General features: G+C 38.6%; 3 protein-coding genes across 6 annotated transcripts in view; 1 reads left to right on the forward strand and 2 right to left on the reverse strand.

Moving 5' to 3' along the window:
* Positions 1-2,718, reverse strand: part of ACAD11 (acyl-CoA dehydrogenase family member 11) — a 28,406-nt gene extending 25,688 nt beyond the window's left edge. Inside the window, exons 1-3 of one of the 2 annotated variants that reach the window (XM_021531239.3) lie at positions 2,481-2,718; positions 441-540; positions 92-217 (exon numbers count right to left, since the gene is read on the reverse strand). In XM_021531239.3, coding sequence (XP_021386914.3) covers positions 92-217; positions 441-540; positions 2,481-2,617 — 363 coding nt within the window. In that variant the 5' untranslated portion in view covers positions 2,618-2,718. Of the gene's footprint in view, positions 1-91; positions 218-252; positions 397-440; positions 541-2,480 lie in introns of both variants that reach the window. The other variant, XM_085573258.1, reaches the window with a different exon arrangement.
* Positions 2,719-2,790: 72 nt separating this feature from the next.
* UBA5 (ubiquitin like modifier activating enzyme 5) lies at positions 2,791-12,056 on the forward strand. The gene is made up of 12 exons (XM_021531245.4): positions 2,791-3,020; positions 4,003-4,048; positions 4,143-4,232; positions 4,938-5,047; positions 5,459-5,545; positions 6,104-6,188; positions 7,025-7,129; positions 7,298-7,425; positions 7,814-7,949; positions 8,422-8,497; positions 9,313-9,419; positions 9,993-12,056. The coding sequence occupies exons 1-12, from the start codon at positions 2,836-2,838 to the stop codon at positions 10,074-10,076; spliced, it is 1,239 nt and encodes a 412-aa protein (XP_021386920.3). The 5' UTR covers positions 2,791-2,835; the 3' UTR covers positions 10,077-12,056.
* The window catches only part of NPHP3 (nephrocystin 3), a 29,910-nt gene continuing 19,216 nt past the window's right edge, over positions 7,960-18,653 (reverse strand). The window contains exons 23-28 of one of the 3 annotated variants that reach the window (XM_077786862.2): positions 18,098-18,225; positions 16,226-16,466; positions 15,077-15,202; positions 14,642-14,757; positions 14,273-14,449; positions 7,960-8,117 (exon numbers count right to left, since the gene is read on the reverse strand). In XM_077786862.2, coding sequence (XP_077642988.1) covers positions 8,114-8,117; positions 14,273-14,449; positions 14,642-14,757; positions 15,077-15,202; positions 16,226-16,466; positions 18,098-18,225 — 792 coding nt within the window. In that variant the 3' untranslated portion in view covers positions 7,960-8,113. Of the gene's footprint in view, positions 8,118-13,485; positions 14,450-14,641; positions 14,758-15,076; positions 15,203-16,225; positions 16,467-18,097; positions 18,226-18,653 lie in introns of those variants that run through there. The other 2 variants (XM_085573250.1, XM_021531243.3) reach the window with 2 other exon arrangements.

Genomic DNA, 18,653 nt, shown 5'->3' on the forward strand with positions numbered 1-18,653 from the left:
CAGAGCAAGGCTCTAACACAAAGGCTTTAGACAATTTAAAAGCAGTTTGCAGTAGGGAGAAGGAAAGAATCTCTCACAAAGGAGGACCAACCTGCACATGCTGCATTACATAAAACTCTGTTCCAATGATAGAAACATCACTGCAATACAAAAGGGGCTCAGGCACTGGAAACCCAGCTGAAAATAAGGCTTTCTGCACACGATATTCTCTATGGACCTGAAGAAGACAAAGAAACTTAGGTTCAATTATACCTCCAAAACATAAATGAGCACAGTGAATCCTCTTGAACGTTTAATTATATGCAGAATGTGAACATGGGAAGTAATCCAGCAACTCACTGCATTTCTGGACACATTCATCAGCGTGTTGGACTATCATGTATAGACCCTGGTCACCTGCAAAACAAAGTGTTTGGAGCTTAGTGAAGAATGTTACTTACCTTGTGTGCTCCAGGTAAAAGGGGACCATGGGGCTTCTTCCTGAGCACAAAAGCCTTCCCACCCTTCTGAAGGTAAAAGGTTGGGTTTGACTGGCCTGAGCTGCAGAGAGAAAGATTATAATTATTCAAAAATTCAAGTACTTATAAATCTGTAAACTTCTAACAGAAATGATACTTGCAAAATGCATTGTGACTTGATCTGAACAAAATGGCAGGATGGAGGAAAGCATCTTCTCCAGAGCTGTTTTGTGTTGTGGGTTTTTTCAAATCTGGACTGGAACAGGCTGCCCAGAGAAGCTGAGGATGTCCCATCTCCGAAAGTGTTCAAGCCCAGGCTGGATGGGGCTCTGAACAACCTGGTCTAGAGAAAGGTTACCCTGCCCATGACAAGGGGATTGGAACTAAATGATTCTTAAGGTCCCTTCCAGCCCAAACCACTTTGTGATTCTGCTCTATGATTAAAGTACTGATGATTGTAGTACCAAGCCCCACTGTTTGCCAGCCTGATTATCACACACAAAGATTATGCTTAAGGTACAGCCTATAGGAACTGTAAAATTTTAAAGAATGTATGTTGAAGGCACAAAGAAAATTAGCCATTGCAATCACGTGTAAAAGAGAAGGACAAGCAGTTAAACACTTCATAACAGCTTGTCTATCATATTCCAATCAAAACCATTGGTCCTTATTTTCCTCAAAGCTCTGTGTTAATCTGTATGCTTTTCTCTCCTTATTCTGGTTAATTTTTAAGATGTATTCTGACCTAATCCAATAAGTGATTAGACAACTATTGGAAAATAAAAATCAAATTAACTTTTGCCATCATTCCTCCCATTACATTTCCTTTCTCCCCTAATCAGTTAGGGCTTAGTTTGTAAAAGTTTGAAAAGTTTAACTGACAAATACTCTGCTTGGAGCAAAATTAATTTAGGCCAGCTGAAGCCTTGAACTGTAATTACAAGACAAAGAAGTAAAAGCATAAATACTAATAAAATTTTAGCAGACTTTACTATTAGCTACTCTCCTAAGGCCCCTCCTAAAATCTTCTCAACTGAGGTACATAGGAAGATTAGGACAGATTGAATGAGTTAATGTTTTCTATTTACATCAGAAGACAATGAAAAATTGTTCCCTGTTCCTTAGCAATAGCTGCAGATAAGTTAGTCAAGGTCATGCTTGCAAAGGAATTCATGCTTATTTTTGGAATAACGTTACTTCTAATATTTCCCGACATGAAGTCGTGCAGCGACACCACTGATTTGCTGAATGCAAACGAAATCAGGGCTCTATGGACTAGAGAGGCTTTGGAGCCCGGGTGTGGCACCTCCCTGGCACACCGCATAATGCTCCAGTAATGGGAATCTCGGCACATCCTTGCCCTGTTCTCGTGCATTTGCTTACCTGGTGACAGCCTAACGCTTTTACCATTGATTTCCTAAGCCGCGTGTGTGCTTATGAACATTACTATTTGCTGTGCAATTAAAGATGGAGCAGGTCAATTGCGATTTACGCGTAAGCAAAAACACAATCGCGGGTGTACTCTGAGGACAGCGGGCAGTCCACCCAACACACAGCCCGCCCACAGACTGAGCGTGACAAAGGTCACTTTGGCCGCCACCGCCAACTTTGTCTTCTCCAGGAGCTCAAGGGGTGAGCTAGGACACGTCTTCAACTGGACTAAGTCAGAATGCACATAAAAAATCCATGGATGGCTGCTGCCCGCCGTCCCGACGGCAAAGAGCTCCACCTCTGACCACTCTCCCTGGCAGGCGGCGGGCGGCTGCTCTGCTCGGCGCCCCGGGCGCTCCGGGGCAGGGGAGCGGGGCCTGCCACCCGTGTCCGTGCCCTGTCACTGGTGTCACCTGTGTCACCTGTGTCACCTGTACTGCCTGACCAGTGCCACCTGTGTCACCTGTGCTGCCTGACCAGTGCCACCAGTGTCACCTGTACTGCCTGACCAGTGCCACCAGTGCCACCTGTGCTGTCTGACCAGTGTCACCAGTGCCACCTGTGCTGCCTGACCAGTGCCACCTGTGTTACCTGTACTGCCTGACGGCCAGCGCGCCCGCGGGCAGCCGCGGGCAGCCGGGCAAGCGGCCGCTCAGGTACCGCTCCAGGCTGCCCTGGTCGAAGCGGTGCTGCCGCCGCACCTCGCTCGTGCCCGGCTCCGCCGCCATGCTCGCAGGCCGCCCCGGCCGGGTCACCCGGAGGCGCCTGGGCCCGCCGCAAAGCGCTCCGCAGCCCCCCGGCTGCCGGGCCCGGCGGCTCCTCCCGGGACGCGACGTTTCCCGGGAGGCGGGCACCGCCCCTCAGCCCCGCCCGCCGTGAGGAGGCGGCCCCGGCGCTTCCCGGAAGCTGCCGGCAGCTCCCGGGCGGGCGCGGACGTGGCGCTGCCATGGCGGAGCCCGCGCGGCTGGAGCGGCTGGAGCGGCGCGTGCGGGAGCTGGAGGAGGAGCTGGCCCGGGAGCGGCGCGGGCGGGAGCTGGAGGAGGAGCTGGCCCGGGAGCGGCGCGGGCGGGCCGCGGCGCGGGCCCGCATCGACACCATGAGCGCCGAGGTGACCGACTCCAACCCCTACAGGTGCGCTCTGTCAGCGAGCGGAGGATGGGAAGGGGGAGGCTCTTCCCCGTCCCCCGCGGCGGGCCGGGGTGGAGCGGGAGGAGGCTCGGACGGGTGGGAGTCCCGGGGATGGGGCTGGGTGTGCTCAGGAGGGTGTCGGGCGCTGCAGGAGGCAGTTGCTCCGGGAGGGATGCTCTCGGATTTCCCACCTGGCTGGGCTGGCAGGGTTACTTTGTATTATCTTGCTTTACAATACAGGCTGAGAGGGAGAGGAAACCTTGTGAGTTTTCAGCTAGGTTGGTAGTAAAGGGGACAGCTGTTGGTATTATATGAGGTTTTATTCTCATTCTTCCAAACTGCCTATTTTAGAGGTTGGTTTATAGAATTCTCGAGCCTTAGAGACCCCTTCCCTTCTAGAAATCTGATGATTTTTTGGTTTTTGTTTTGTTGGTTTGGGTTTGGTTTTATTTTTCCTTAATACGTGTTGATACTCGTACTTTCATGAAAAATGCCATAAAGGGACAAAATGTTACTTTAAAATCCTTTCAGTTATCCTCAAAACTTGATAGCCTCTGTTTATTTTTTTTATATTATGTTAATCTAATCAAAATGATCGAAAACAGTGCAAGTCTTCACTAGTTTGCTGCCATATGGTTCATTACCAAAAAAAAAAAAATAAAGTGTCACCTTTCATTCTGTAAGTCAGGGATTCATTTACAAAAAATATCTGTGTCTTCCTGAGTTCATCAATATTACTAGAGGAATAGTTGCTTGAGTTTCTGCAGGGTTAGGACTCTGGTGCAAATAGGAAAGCATCTACTCTGTCACTCAGACTGTACCTAGCTGGCAATCAGAACTGTAATGGAAACAGCAGGCTTGAGTTTATTGCTTGGTGAGGTTATTTCAAAAGCAAAAGTGATTTTAAATACCTGAAAAGCAAAGTTGTTCTTAGAAACATAAAGAACGTTTTCTGTGTAACGTTGCATTTATTTTTTCTTTGTAGTCGCTTGATGGCATTAAAAAGAATGGGAATTGTCAAAGACTATGAGGTAGGATTCTATGTGTAATGAAACATTACTTGAATTTTTTTCCCTGGGAGGATCACTTTTGAGATACACATCTGTATATTATTTCTTTCCACAGAAAATCCGTACCTTCACAGTTGCAGTAGTAGGTGTAGGGGGCGTTGGCAGTGTGACTGCTGAAATGCTGACAAGGTGTGGCATTGGTAAGGTAATGAGAGTTTTTTATTCTTCTTTATCTTTATAGTAGATGGACCAGTCCTCTTTGTAAATAATTTGATTTGATATTACCCAAATAAAAAAATGTTGTGAAGAAAGCACTCAAGAACAGCACTTGTGTAAGCATTTCACATAAAGAGTCTGTATTTTTATTACACTGGTAAAATTGATTTATTTAGGTCTTGATTCTGTATCATGTGGGTGATTCTTGTTTGGATGTTTATCATATCCATATTCCTATGAACCCATCTCTCTAATCTTGATGCTGCAAAAGGATTACTGCCAAAGGAAAACAAAATAAAGAAAAACGAGGGGGTATTTCAGATAAAGTCTTATAAGAACCAAGTTTATAACATGCAATTGAAATGCAGTAGATGACAAACAGAAAACTTTATCACAAACATTAGTTTGTTGTCTGGCAGCAAGTAGGAAGGTGATAATAGAGGTGATACTGTTCATATGGGTTTATCTGTTGAATATTCTTAGTTTTAATGACTTAAAAGATTGGTTCAGTTTTTCACACCCTTATGATGTTAGTACCTATTGTATGTGAACTGAATGGGCTTCTGAAGGGACGGAGTTTGGTTGGGAGAGTTTTCTATGGCTTTGGTCTAAGTTTTGTTTTTCAAAATTGCCACAGTGCTCTGTTTGCAGAATCTCTGGAGATTTACACATGTTAAAACAATCTTTGTTGTAGCTGCTTCTGTTTGATTATGACAAAGTGGAACTGGCAAACATGAATAGACTCTTCTTCCAACCTCATCAAGCTGGATTAAGTAAAGTGCAAGCAGCAGAACATACTTTGAGGTATAACTTGGAGAAGTGGGTATCAAAATGTATTTAGCCAGGATGCTGCTCCAGAAAACCAATGTTTCACTCTTAATAATTTGCAAAGGAGAATGATCTAATTTGGGAATTTGAGTATGAAATATTTGTGGGGATTACTGATACTTCAAAGACATTTTTGTATTGGCCAAAACATTAATGTGAGTATACTTTTTAAGTATAGCCAGTTTTGCTCAGAAGTTTGGTATAAACAAAGTCACTTCCATATTTTATGGTTTTTTTTCTTACCTAATCTGAATTTTTACAAATATGGATGAATTCTAGAGTTCAGAGTGGAAATTTAAGACTGTAGCAACACTTGTGAAGTTAGGGAGAAGAATGCAAATTATCATTGTATTGTTTACCACTGATTCCTGTTATTTCCTCCATAAGGGATATTAATCCTGATGTTCAGTTTGAAGTACATAACTACAACATCACCACACTGGACAACTTTGAGCACTTCATGGATAGAATAAGGTAAAATCCCCCAACTTTAGTATATTGCTAAATTCTGCTGATGTGTGGTTCTACACAGCCTCATGTATTTCTTGTTGGGGCTCTTTTTCAATTTAATATCTTCCAATTGAAAACCTTTGGGAAATACATGTATGTGAAGACATTCCTGTCTAGATGTGTTATGAAAAACAGATCAGATCATATCTTGAGTGCTCTGTAGTAGTTTTCAGGTATGATTTATAAAATGAAAGGAGAAAGTAGTGTATCTCACAGAGATCTGAAATGACTTGCACCATTTGCAGTTCTGTTGTACAAAGATAAAATTCTCCAGTACTTTGTATTGTGAGTGCATACTATATAAAACAGTCTAAAATGCTCATATATTTAAATCCCAGCTTCAGCATGGTGTTGTTTCTACTGCATATCTAAGATGCTGATTGTGTCCTCTACTGCATTTGCACAAGCTTTGTTAGAAATTCACTTTTCTTGGCCTTCTGTACTCTAAAGCATCATGTTGGTTGCCATGTTGGTGTTTTGTTCTGATGGAAATTTCCTGTAAATTTCTGATGCTTGTTTCAGTAATGGTGCACTGGAGGAAGGGAAGCCTGTGGATCTGGTTCTGAGTTGTGTGGACAACTTTGAAGCTCGCATGGCCATTAACACGGTAAGGCCACCCAAGGCACAAGCTTGTGGAAGTCTGCTTTCTCCTATAAATAATGTCAGGAATTGTGGAACTGTAGAAAAGACAGGAAGCTAAAAACAATTTCCTAAGAAATGTCCCCCTTGGCCTGAGGAATCTGAGCTTTTCCCCAGTATTTATAAACCCATTTTATGTGTATAAATATAAATATCACTAAAGACTTGAAAGTTACTATCAACTTATGGTTAGTAAAAGATGGAAGCATCATAAACTCTGTCTTTTCTAATTACTCTAACAGTAATTATATGGAGTTTATATAACAGCATTTTCAAAGGCTGGTATGTTAAATCTTACAAACTTTTAAAGATTTTCTATAGCTAATTGTAATTCACATGACTTTTTGTATACTAAAAATGCTGTTTATTTAATCAAACTGATTTTCTTTATAGTAGCAGCCAATGTAGGGTATATGCCAAATGTATATTTTCTGTTCAGCTGACTTGATCCATAAATTGCAGGCAGGGAAGGCACATAGATAACACTGTACCCAAGCCTCTAAAAATAGTTTGTGGAATTATATTCTGTAGTGTGCTGTGACTGGGTCACTAATGTCTGTATGTGTTAGAACATCACAGGTCCTCAGGAAAACACAAATGGCTGGCTTCATAAGGGCAACTTTAATTTGCTGTTTGATTTGTCCTTTGATAAATTATTTATCTTCTATCTCTTCGTGTACCTTTTTCTGACCATAGCCCCTTTGCCTGAAAGCAGAGGGATGAATTTGTGACTCCCATTTTTTTGGGTTCCTATTCTTTTCATTAAACTTCTGCAGTGCTGATGTGTGTTTCTGTGTTTATAAGGCCTGCAATGAACTCGGACAAATCTGGATGGAGTCTGGAGTGAGTGAAAATGCAGTGTCAGGACACATCCAGCTGATCATCCCTGGTGAATCCGCTTGTTTTGCGGTATGTGGTGCTCTGCTGAATTGCTCACTTGCCTTTTAGAGCAGGACTGGGAATGTGAAGATTAGCGGGCCTTGTGAGTGTGATCCTGGCTCAGCTGATGCAGTACTTTAAAATTCTGTGGGATTTCTTGAATGCATTTTACAGCTTAATTTCTCTATTGCCCCTCAGTGTGCTCCTCCCCTGGTAGTAGCTGCAAATATTGATGAGAAGACATTGAAAAGAGAAGGAGTTTGTGCAGCCAGTCTTCCTACAACCATGGGTGTTGTGGCAGGAATGCTTGTGCAGAATGTTCTCAAGTAAGTGACTGAGTTGTTGCTATTGATGTGTACAACAAAATATTTAAATATTTAAACATGCTATGATTGGCACCATTAAGTTATACATAAAAAATGCTACAGTGCTGACTGGTCTTTGGAATTTTGCACATGGACAAAGAATAAATTAATTCTCTTGCCTGTAGCTGAGTTATTCTCACACACCATGAGAAGATGGGATTCTGTATTGATCCAGTTATTCTGTTGTCAGCTGACTACAGCATAACTGGATTTAGGGCAATTACAGTAACTCTACAACTCCATGAGTCTGAAAGTGTATTCTAAAAGTTCTTTGAGGAAAAATTATTCATTGAACAACTGAAGTTTTAGGTTTACACCTGTATTACAAGCTCCTTCTTTGTGTTTCTAGATACCTGTTAAATTTTGGTACTGTGAGTTATTATCTTGGTTACAATGCAATGCAGGATTTCTTCCCAACTATGTCTATGAAGCCGAACCCCCAATGTAGCGACCACAATTGCAGAAAACAACAAGAAAATTATAAGGTAAAAATGGTTTGTGTTTGTGTGTTGATTTTTTTTATTTCCCTTTTCTTAGCAAACAAAGCAAGTTGCAAATCTATAGTAAAAGAAAATGTTCGTTGCTCCTCCAGTTTGCTGCAGTCATCTTCAGATCGTTGCACGTGTTTCTAAATATGCAGTACTTACAGTTACCTGAAAGTAAAGGGTAGGAAGAAATGTTGAGCAATTATGTAGAAGAAAATATTACTTAACTGAATACAAACTTCTCTAGCAGTCATATGTTTCTGAGTGTTAATGGGTTTGGTGTTTTTTTGAACTTGCAGGTATTCTCCCTTTTTGTTCCTAAGCAGTCACCATTTAGAACCATTTAGAACCTTTTTATCTTACATATTGGAAGAAATGTGAATATTAGGCTTCAACTTCTTTGCTGTTTTTGGAAATTGGACTATTAAATTTTGGTTAGTGAGGGGTTTCTTTTTTTGTGTTTTCCCTCCAGAAAAAAGAAGCTGCAAGACCAAAAGAAGAAGTAACTGAAAAGGAAGAAGAAATAGTACATGAAGACAATGACTGGGGTAAGTTGTCACCTGGAGACTAAATTATTTTCCCAACACTGAGATTCAATTTGGGTGAACACAGTTTAAGGTAGATATAATTCTTCTAGTTCCTGTTTTTCATAACTTACACTGTGGCTTTTTTATATCTTTACTGTTGGCTTTTCACAAGTTTTTAAAGTAATTTTACTACAACTTGAGTGCAATGTTTTGAGTGCAGTATGGTGTTTTAGGCTCAAAATGTAACTGATGCTTGAATACAAAACTTCCTCAGAGGATGGTTCTGTAGATGAGAGAGATATAAGAAGATGTATTAACTGCATATTCTTTTTAAATATACTAAAGGGCAGTTGTCATTTCCATAAGTACTGTGCTGAGGCATCCCATGGATTTTTACATTCCTCAAAGGGTTTTAAATTAGAAGGAATTATCTTAAGGAATGGTAAATGTGTTTTATATAGCCATTTTAAGAATGGAAATATATGTTCTGTTTATTACATGCTATAGAAAATCATCTTATCTTACAGCTGGGAGAAGTGTTCTTATGGTAAAGTTTAAATGGCAAGGACAAGGAAGAGATGCCATTCTGGTTCATAAGTTGTCTATATAGAATTATTTTGTATATTGTAAAGGGAAAATATTTTCTATTGATAATGGAATGAAGTTGTTGAAATCAAAGGTGTTTTTAGTTCACAAAGGGAACTAGAAAATAGTTGGGAAAGTAGTTGCATTTTTCCTCTTTCTTACTTGGCAAAGTAGCTGCATTTTTCCTATTACTGTGATGACCTGGTGATTAAAGAACTTTAATGGAGTTTTTGTTTCCTTTTAATGCAAAGGCATAGAATTAGTATCAGAAATTTCAGAAGATGAACTGAAGGCTGCATCTGGCCCAGTACCTGAGCTTCCTGATGGAATTAGTGTAGCATATACTATCCCAGACAAGGTAATGTATTTATTCTTTATGAATTTTTGAAAAACGCATTGTAGATTAAATTTATAATAACCAGCTTGGTTACCCTTTAAACCTAAAACAGCATTCCATCTTGAACAATTCCAGTGAAATGTCACCTCAGTTCATTTGATTATTCTTTTTTATTGTCCATTTTTGTGTTCCTGGGAAAGATACTTCTTTAAGTGGGGATGCTAGTTTGAATGTACTGCTGAGATGATAGGAATGAATGCATTTGGGTGCTGGGTGAAGGACAGCAGATACCACTTTCTCAGTTGATATTTTGGTGACTAGTTATTTTTTACTATACATATCTTGTAAAAACTGTATGTAGTCAAAGAGCAATGAATATACCTGGGGAACATAAAATCTGAATGTCCTGCAGTAAGAACATTCTAACTCCTAGTCAAAATAGTTTACAATTGAAGCTTTTAATCACTTAGGCCTAATCTCACAACTGAGTGCCTGCTTCTAGGAAAATGTGTGGTGTAACAGCAATAAAGCTGATTTGTGGGGGTTTCTTGTTTACTTTTTTTGTTGACAACTTTTTCTTCCTGTTCCTAACAGGAAGAGAATTTAATAACTGGGGAGACAGTAGCAGAGTCTGAAGAAAGCCTAGAAGAACTCATGGCCAAAATGAGAAACATGTAGAAAAACAAATATTAAGTGCAACTTTCATGAGTTTGGATGGACATTGGATTTTGGGAAGACCAGACTTCTTACTTTTTTTCCTTTTTTTTTCCTCCATTGAAGCTTACGTTTTCTGATGAAACAGAACGGTTACAGGGGCAGGAAGGACACAGAGTTACATGTTCATATTCTGTTTTCTCATCATGTCTTTATTAACAGATAGAGCTGTGCTACTGTAAATTTTAGTTTCTCAGCATTGCTAGTGTCCAGATATTCAGTGGACCTGGATAAACTAAAAAAAGCAGGCACAGCACATTATCATGTAATGTGAATAGCACATAGAACAGGCCAAGGGAAAGATGAAATCTGCTGGAGTGGACTGAGTGGGTGAAGGGCAGATGATAATGCCTCTCTCATGTTGCTGCTCCTGAGTTTCCAGGCACTTTTACTTGGTTGTCATTCACTGGTCTAAAGTCTTGGCATGGATCATGCTGTGGCTACTTTTTCTGAGTAATGAGAACATACAAGCCTTTTCATCTGCCTTAAATATCCCTGAGATGGAATTTTCTTTGTCAATGCAACTTTACTCCTGCTTGTCCTTAAACAGCTGCCTAGGTTTTCTATGTGATGTTTTTGAGTATACTGTAAGAAGGTGAAGTCTTTTGTTATTATTACATTAGCAGCATGCCACTATTTTGTCTGACAGATACTTTTCATGACAAAATTATGATTAATATTTGAAAAAAAAAGGGAGAGAAAAGACTTCAGTTTCAGAAATCTAAATATTATTTTGGAAGTCTAACTATAATTCTCACTCCCCTTCACATGGGCTATATTAAGTCTGAGTTTGCATAGAAAGTCTTCTAAAGTAAGATGCTATAAATGTTTAGTTTTGCAAATATTTTCGTTGGAGTAGCTCACCTGTTGTATTTGTCTTGTAAATGACATAAGTACAGTCAGAAAACCTTTTAAATGGACACATGTTAAACTGACCTGTAAATATTTGCGTCCTGGGGCACCAGTACCCTGCAGAACTGGAAGGATCAGTTTCAAATATTTTAACTACTGGGCATCTGGGCATCTGATCCAGAACTTGGTAATTATTTCAGCCTTGGAAGTATAATACAAATACTTCCAAATTGGGCTCTTTAAAAAACTTTTCCACAGTTTGATGCAGCCAACACAGAGCCAGCTAGTAATGGCAGTAATAGTTGTATTCCACTAAAATGAAAAGAGACAGCAATACCATGGTGGTGCTTCTGTTTCTTAGGGCAGCTGAATGAATACCTGTTAGTTATACTAATAATTAGTTTAAAAAAATGTTTCATTTCTAAGTAATGGTTACAAAATTCAAAATCAGTTTCCTTCACAGCTGACATCAAATTATATTATACACAGGACAATAATTTTTAAAACCAGTGAGGGAGATTTTGGGTGGTTTTGAGTGTGGGGCATTATACTGTAAAATTAAAGTGGCTTTTTCAGATTGAGTTCTCTTTTGGAGAAACCAGGTTTTAGAAATGAACTGCAAAGAAACAGGAAATAGATTCATGAGACCATTAGAAAGGTAGATACTTGAATCTGTGTCACTAAGTCTACATTAGCTTGATCCACTGTCAATTTATGTGTTACATTTCTGTGGGACTTTCACCTTTCTGTTGGGAACAATAGAGGTCACGCACACAGCTGTGTGGATCTGGAGATCCTGAGGCAAATGGCCGAATCATTTCTACAACAGCTCAGTTCATCCTGACTCTAAACTATTTGGCTGCTATCACAGGATTGACAGCTTTATGAGAGGCAAATTCAAGTACACTTTTATGAGGGAATTAATACATTTTTGTATGCCCTGTTAGAGAGTACAGAAAATGCTTCCTGTGTTACTTTAGACTTTGAACTTGTATATACAAGAAGAATTTGAAATAATCACAAAATAAATAAAAGATTATTTATGTGTCAATGGTTAAAATTATTTAAAAATAAACAGCATCCAAAAAAGCAGCATTAAGGCTTCTTTTTTTTTTTAATTTAAAAGATGTTTACAAGTATAATGTACTTTAAGTAAGTACATTTACTTTTAACTGTAAAACAGAATAGAATATTTACTGTTTCTTTGGTTATGAAGTAACAAATACATTGCCATGATTAAGTCCAGCTTTGTTTATTGGGCAATCTTGTAAAAATGTTCAGTTTTTACAGTGTCGCATGAACATTATGAAGATGTTGATGTTCTGACAGTGTAATTAAATCTCCATTGAAACTGGTGACCCTCTGCTTTGAGGTGGAGTTGTCCTACACAGAAGTTTTAGCTGGCATATCACATACATCGAAATGACTTTTCCTTGCTGTCCGTGAGGTACAGCTCCATGGCAGCTGTCTCATAAGCTTTTTTTGGGTTCACCAGATAGTCACATGGTTCCTCACCCTCTTTGCTAATGGAAAATGGATGGTTTGGACCTGCTACCAATTTTTTATTTTAATTTTTTCTTATTCCAAAACCAACCCTGCAGCCTGTGAGGAAGTTGGAGAGAAGTTACCCAATGCAAGAAGAGTAACAGTTCAGCAACAGTAACACTGAGGATCAAGAAAGTAACTTCTTATTTAAACTAGCAACAATAAGGGAAACTATTTAGGAAGGAAGATGTACCACTGTTGATGATAAAATCAGACAGGACAAGCTAGACCAGACATCTGATAATTGTTTAGAGGAGAGAATTACAGTAGGTTGAGGTTTTGGAGAGGAAGAGGGTTGGGTATTTTTGTTTGGGGTTTTTTGTGTGTGTATTTGTGTGTCTTTCCTTTTGCCTCTATTCTTAGCTGGTGACAATCCTGCAAAGAACTTTCCAATTTTCAAAACTTTTCAAGGTGGCTAAAATAGAGTGGCAAACCCTTACTTTGCTTACAAACCTATTTTCTTAATAAGAGGAGAATATTCAGAGAGCTATTACAAAGTCTCAACTCTTAGTGCTCTATCATAACACCTTCAATAACTATTTTTGATTTTTGTTTTCAATTAAACCTTAACCTCAAAAATCACATTTGGATTTTATATTTGTGGTGTCGGTTTTATATACCTTTTCTTTTGCAAAGTTACTGCATTACCAAAATATTAAATTCCTCCTAATTAGAACAAGGGCTGGAATGAGTAATATTTAATTCTACTATAAAAGAGAAAAAAACACTTGGAAGGCAAGTACTTCTTTGAAGTGAAGGCCATTTGCATTTCTGAAACTGGATCAAATTAACATTAGTTGCCTCTGAAATATTATAGTAGGGTTTCAAATAATTTTCTACTTACATTTCTTTTTTTTATAAAAAAGTCTTTTTTTAGTATGTATTTAAATTGATGCATACATTTATGGACTGAATGAGAATAGAACTCAGACTGATTCTTCCAATGACTCAGACAGTAAGAAATACAACAGGCAGGTAGAGTTGATTAATATTTCTTTATCTGATGGCAAACTATTGTGCATCACTAGTTTTTCCCCAGCTAATACAAACATTCTTATATTTTAAAGGATTCAGTAAGAATCACAGTGAAAGTATTGCTAAAGTTTTAAGAACAGGAAATTGGCCATAATCATCCTCATTCTGATTCCTCATTGGAAGTATTTTTATTGAACAGAGTGGAATCTTACAACAGCTTTATCTGTACATGATGATGATATATTTAGATACCCCAGTTTCCCAAGGAAACCACTTAATTTTGCATAACTCCCTTGAATGAAAGTTTGCTTAAGCTGAAATAACCCTGCAGGTAAAACTTCAGGTTAAACAGTATTTTCAAAGTTTTTTTCAAAATTACCATTTCTTCAGAAACAACTTTAAAGGCTTGTAAAAAGGCAGGAATGATTGATGATTAAAAAATACACAAATCCTCTAAGCCATGCTGTTACAACACAGAAATAAGAAATGCCTCTTAGAGCTTATACAAGTGATTCAACTTAATTTGTTACAGTCCTGGCACTTAGGCTAGGAGGCATCAAGTTTTTGCTATTAGCTACAACTTGAGCTAGTAACTAATGTGTGTACCCATGTACAATGAAAGAAGCTCACTTTGCCCCATACAGTTGGCAAAGTTAAGGCAGAATTCATGCAGACAGGCATCAGTCCCAAAACAGTACATAATCCTTAGAAAAATGGATTTGTCTTAGTACATTTCTGTCTACTAATATCAATAGAGACTGCCTTTTCTTGGAGCCAGTTTGTATCACCTTTGTCCATGTTCCAACAAAGCATTTGGGGATAATGCACTTTTTAAGCTGAATGTGTCTCCACTTGATGAGTGTCGGGAAGTTGCTTTTCCACCTATCAACAAAGTCTCTGCTTCTTTTATTTCCATAGCTCTCTTGTAAAGTTCAGCTGCCTTCTCAAAGTCTCCCCTTTCATAGCTTTGGAAAAGAGCAAAACAAAGTTGTAACAAGCAAGTAAAACAAGTTTCTCTATTTATTTAAATTGAAATATACACCATACTATCAAAATAATGTACTTAAAAGTCCCTACTTTCCTAGAAAGTACACAAGCCCAGATGTTTTGTTTCATGCAGTAATTTGCATTTATAATGTTGAAGCATATAATCTTACCTTAGCACAGCCAAGTTTTTCAGTGTTTCCCCCACACGAGGATGCATTTGACCAAAGCTGTCTTCATAAATCTTTAGTGCACGTTCATAGAGAGGCAAAGCTTCAATCTGTTTTTTCTTTGGGTAGCAGAAAGTTTCTTTGTTATAGATGTGTATTTCTTTCATACAGATGTATATTACATGGGCTTTTTTTTTTGCCAATATAGTATCAATGCATCCTAGACGCAGTATCATGCCTACCATTCACACCAGTTATCTCTTGCCTGCGTTTTTATTGCCAAATACGCTTTCAATACTTAAAATGGAACCCAAGCATTTGCAAAAACTATAAGGAATTTCCCTTTTCAATACAAACAAGTTTCTTTTGTTTCATTTAAGTATAGGTCACTAAAAAGCCTAAGACAGGAAATATAAGTGTTAGGCATGAAAAACTTACCATCTGACAGTAAAGGACAGCCAGGTTTACCAGAGCAGTTGCTACACTTGGGTGTTTTGGGCCAAATGACTTCTGTCGAATTTCAACTGCTAGCTCATACAGAGGAACAGCCTTGTCAAGTTTTCCCTAGAAATAACAGGGAAAAAAATGATTCATTTTTCTGGTATCAAGATGGTAACAGGAAAAACTATTTTAAACAAAAGCCTTGGAGAAGATCTAATTGTTTCTAGAATAAGGGGATAAACTTTGCTAAGTAATACATATATTCTGCATAGATTATTTATCCTGACTATTTATTAGAACCTAATTTTCCAAAATACTGGGCATATTCAACTTCCAGTTAATGTGTTTCTCAGCTAGGTCTATTTCTTCCTTTCTTATTTTTTTTTTTCCCCCATGAGTGTCTCATTAAGAAGGCTGTAAAAAGAATTTTAAGTTGTATTTTTTATCAAAATAATTGTCTCTGCCGACTTTTAATTTGCGCTCAATCAAACTAGCAAAGAGGTTTTTGATGCAAATATTGAGTGGCTTTGCAGCTTCCAGCAGCATGAAAATTAGAAGCTGATGTGAGCAGAAAATAATGTGACCCAAAACCATTTAATGCAGACAATAGCAGGGAAGAATTTCACAAAAACATGAGCAAATTTGATCTAAGAGATTATCTTCAAGGTATTTTTTTCTCTTTGAAGAATAGTAAAATGTGAAAATATAAAATAAATAAAATTCTTATAGTCCACTGAACTTAATCTTGGTTCAACTGCTGGAAACAATATATCACTATTAAACTAATAATACCTAACAGTTAGAACAACACCTAAAAACACAGATATTCATAGCACATTTTGAAGTTATGAAATGCAGAAGTTAATTTTACTTTTGTTAATTTTACTCCTCATAGTGCATTTTGCACACCAGTAATGCTCATCTTTCACTGAGTCAACAGAAGCTGAAGGTGGTTCAGTCAGACAGTTTATTTGTAAACTGCTATCTCCCTCATAATTCTAAAAGTTTCCCTTAAACTGACTGTAAAGTTCAAGGTCATTGTGTAAAAAGAACTATTCCTACCCCCTAAAACATGATTTTTTCCATTAAGACAAAGACATTACAGTTAATTTAAGTGATCAGAAGAGGTAACAGGTGCGTGCTTACCATCTTTTTGTACAGCACTGCTAGGTGTTTCACAGTGTAAGCCAAAGAGGGATGATCTGGAGCTAAGGCTCTCCTCCTGATGTCCAAAGCTTTCTCATAGAGCTCCTCAGCCTTGTCATAGTGCTTCTTCTCATTATACAGGGCTGCCAGGTTGTTCAGGGACTGCGCACAGTCTGGGTGGTCAGATCCCAGGACTCGCTCCCGCATTTCCAAGGAGCGCTTCAGGAAAAGCTCTGCTGTCCTACACAACATATTTGTTCATCAATATTTTAAAGCTGGTAACATCGGTACAGGCTGAAGTGCCTGTTTGAAACAACAAACTCAACCTTGGAAACTCAAAGTAGAATCTGTTCAGAACTGACAAAGTAGAAAAGACACTGAAGCAAAGAGCATGTTTTATCTCACTACAGTCAGGTGCTACTATTTCAGCTTTCATTTCAGCTTTACAGCAGCTCCTCTATCAAAACTACAGGTGATACCCCCATAAGACTGATAACATCCATTACTACTAGGCAGCTTCTTATCATGATATCCACACAAACCCTGCCATACTATTCTCAAAAGGTCAGCTTAGTAAATCGGGAAAATCTATTTTACGTTAGAGGAAAAAAAAGACCATTTATACACAGAACTGTAGGTACAATTCTGAAGCTCTTAGACAAGTGTCAAAAGGTGTTCACTCTATGCAAGGCTGGAGGATCATGTGTGGCAAATAATTACTCATTAAGTGACATACCCTTCTGCCACTGATTTCATCTTAACTACATGAAGTCTTGGACTTGCTGGTTCAGAGCAGGGATATATATTTTTAGAAATTCCTTAAAACTGTACTAGAAAGTTTATACCTTTTCTCACCTATGCAGTAGCAGAGATACAGCTACTCTTGAAGTAGGTTGCATTTAACAGGAACTACATATGAATAACATAGAATATTAAACAATCTTGTATGAGATTAGATAAAATATTACCCCTCGATAATCAGTCATTTCATGAGGGTAAACTGATGAAAACTCCCCATGTCCAACAACGCCCCATGTCCAAAATCAATTTTTCACTGCAGAGATCATGAATCTGTAATTAGATCCTAAATAATTATATACTTCTGTAATTATCCAAAAGCTATCCAAAAGGGGCCTTAAAACATCAGGTACAGGAAGAACTGGAAGTAAAAATACTTCCAGAACTCACTCTGTACTTTTTTGCTGGGCACTTCTGTTCTTCTCTGAAAAGACTCAGTTCACTAGAATGGGATTTAGGTGACTTTACAACTCCCTCATAACACATAGCTTAGATTCTTCTGTCAGCTAAAGAAGTTGATGTGAAGAGTGGTTGAACATACAATCAGAACTATCTTGCACCTTTTGTTACCCTTCTTCAACACCCTTGTTTATCTCTGACTGCTTTTAGAACACCTTCATGCTGTTCTGGCCTTTCTGGCTTTTAGCAGGACGTCAGGGTAAAAGCTGATGGATCACAAGCACAACGAATATTTAGGACATGACTTGTAATACTGTCATAGAAAAACAACAATCCTGCTGGTAAAAGATGAACACTGCAAAGGAGAGTCACAAAATAGTGGAGATGAGCAGAGAAGGCAGAAGTTTGAGAGAAAACTGGAATTTACAACAAAGGCTAATTAACTGTGGGACATCAATTCTGAATGCAGGAAGTGCACTAACTTGGTAAATACCCACATGCCAACAGCACCAAGTAGAAAATAAGAGTGAATTTCACAGTGAACAAAAGCCAGTAGTATGAACAAGGGATAAGTATTTGATTACTTGTCTGCATTTAGTGCTACATCTCACTGCTCTGCCTCCATTCAGACATCTGAGAACTCTCAGTGGATGTGTCACAATCAGTACAACTTACTCAAGATTATTCTGCAGGTAATAGAGAACTCCAAGCTCATTCAGGGTTCGAGCATTATCTGATGTATCCTTGCCTAACGTGAGCTCTTCCAGTTGCAGGGCTCTTTGACGCAGGAGAGCAAAGCCACACTACAGCAAAAAGAAGGAAATGTAAGCCAGTAACCAGTACCTTTGAAGTTTAACACTAAAGACAGAAAACCAAAATACTTAAGTTTGGTGCCAAAGTAGCACAATAATCCTCCTTAAGTTCTATTCTTAAGCTACATGGCAAATGCTTTCTTAAAATATATCAGCAAATTTCACCAAAAAAGTGAAATTTTGGTGAAAATTTCCTGGCAATACAAGTTAATTGTGCAGTCACACCTCTCTCCCTGTATCAGACATGCTAATTTGCTTAAACTCCACAGTTCAAATAACCAGTTCAGATCAAATTCTTAGGTTTAGAACCTCAAAATTTAAAATCAATTTAACCTCCAATCCTAAACACCACATACAAACACATATAAAATATTACTCCAGGCTTCACATCAATCTGTTTAAAATTAAGTTAATACTTA

The sequence above is a fragment of the Lonchura striata genome, chromosome 2, assembly GCF_050655825.1.
Source record: "Lonchura striata isolate lonStrDom1 chromosome 2, ASM5065582v1, whole genome shotgun sequence".
Classification (NCBI taxonomy): Eukaryota; Metazoa; Chordata; class Aves; order Passeriformes; family Estrildidae; genus Lonchura; species Lonchura striata.

Bases quoted from the DNA above. Each gene is read 5' to 3' on its own strand.
- UBA5 (XM_021531245.4), top strand. From the start codon at position 2,836: ATGGCGGAGCCCGCGCGGCTGGAGCGGCTGGAGCGGCGCGTGCGGGAG. The intron at 5,546-6,103 runs GTAAAATCCCCC...TGCTTGTTTCAG, and splicing joins CACTTCATGGATAGAATAAG to TAATGGTGCACTGGAGGAAG. The intron at 6,189-7,024 runs GTAAGGCCACCC...TGTGTTTATAAG, and splicing joins CTCGCATGGCCATTAACACG to GCCTGCAATGAACTCGGACA.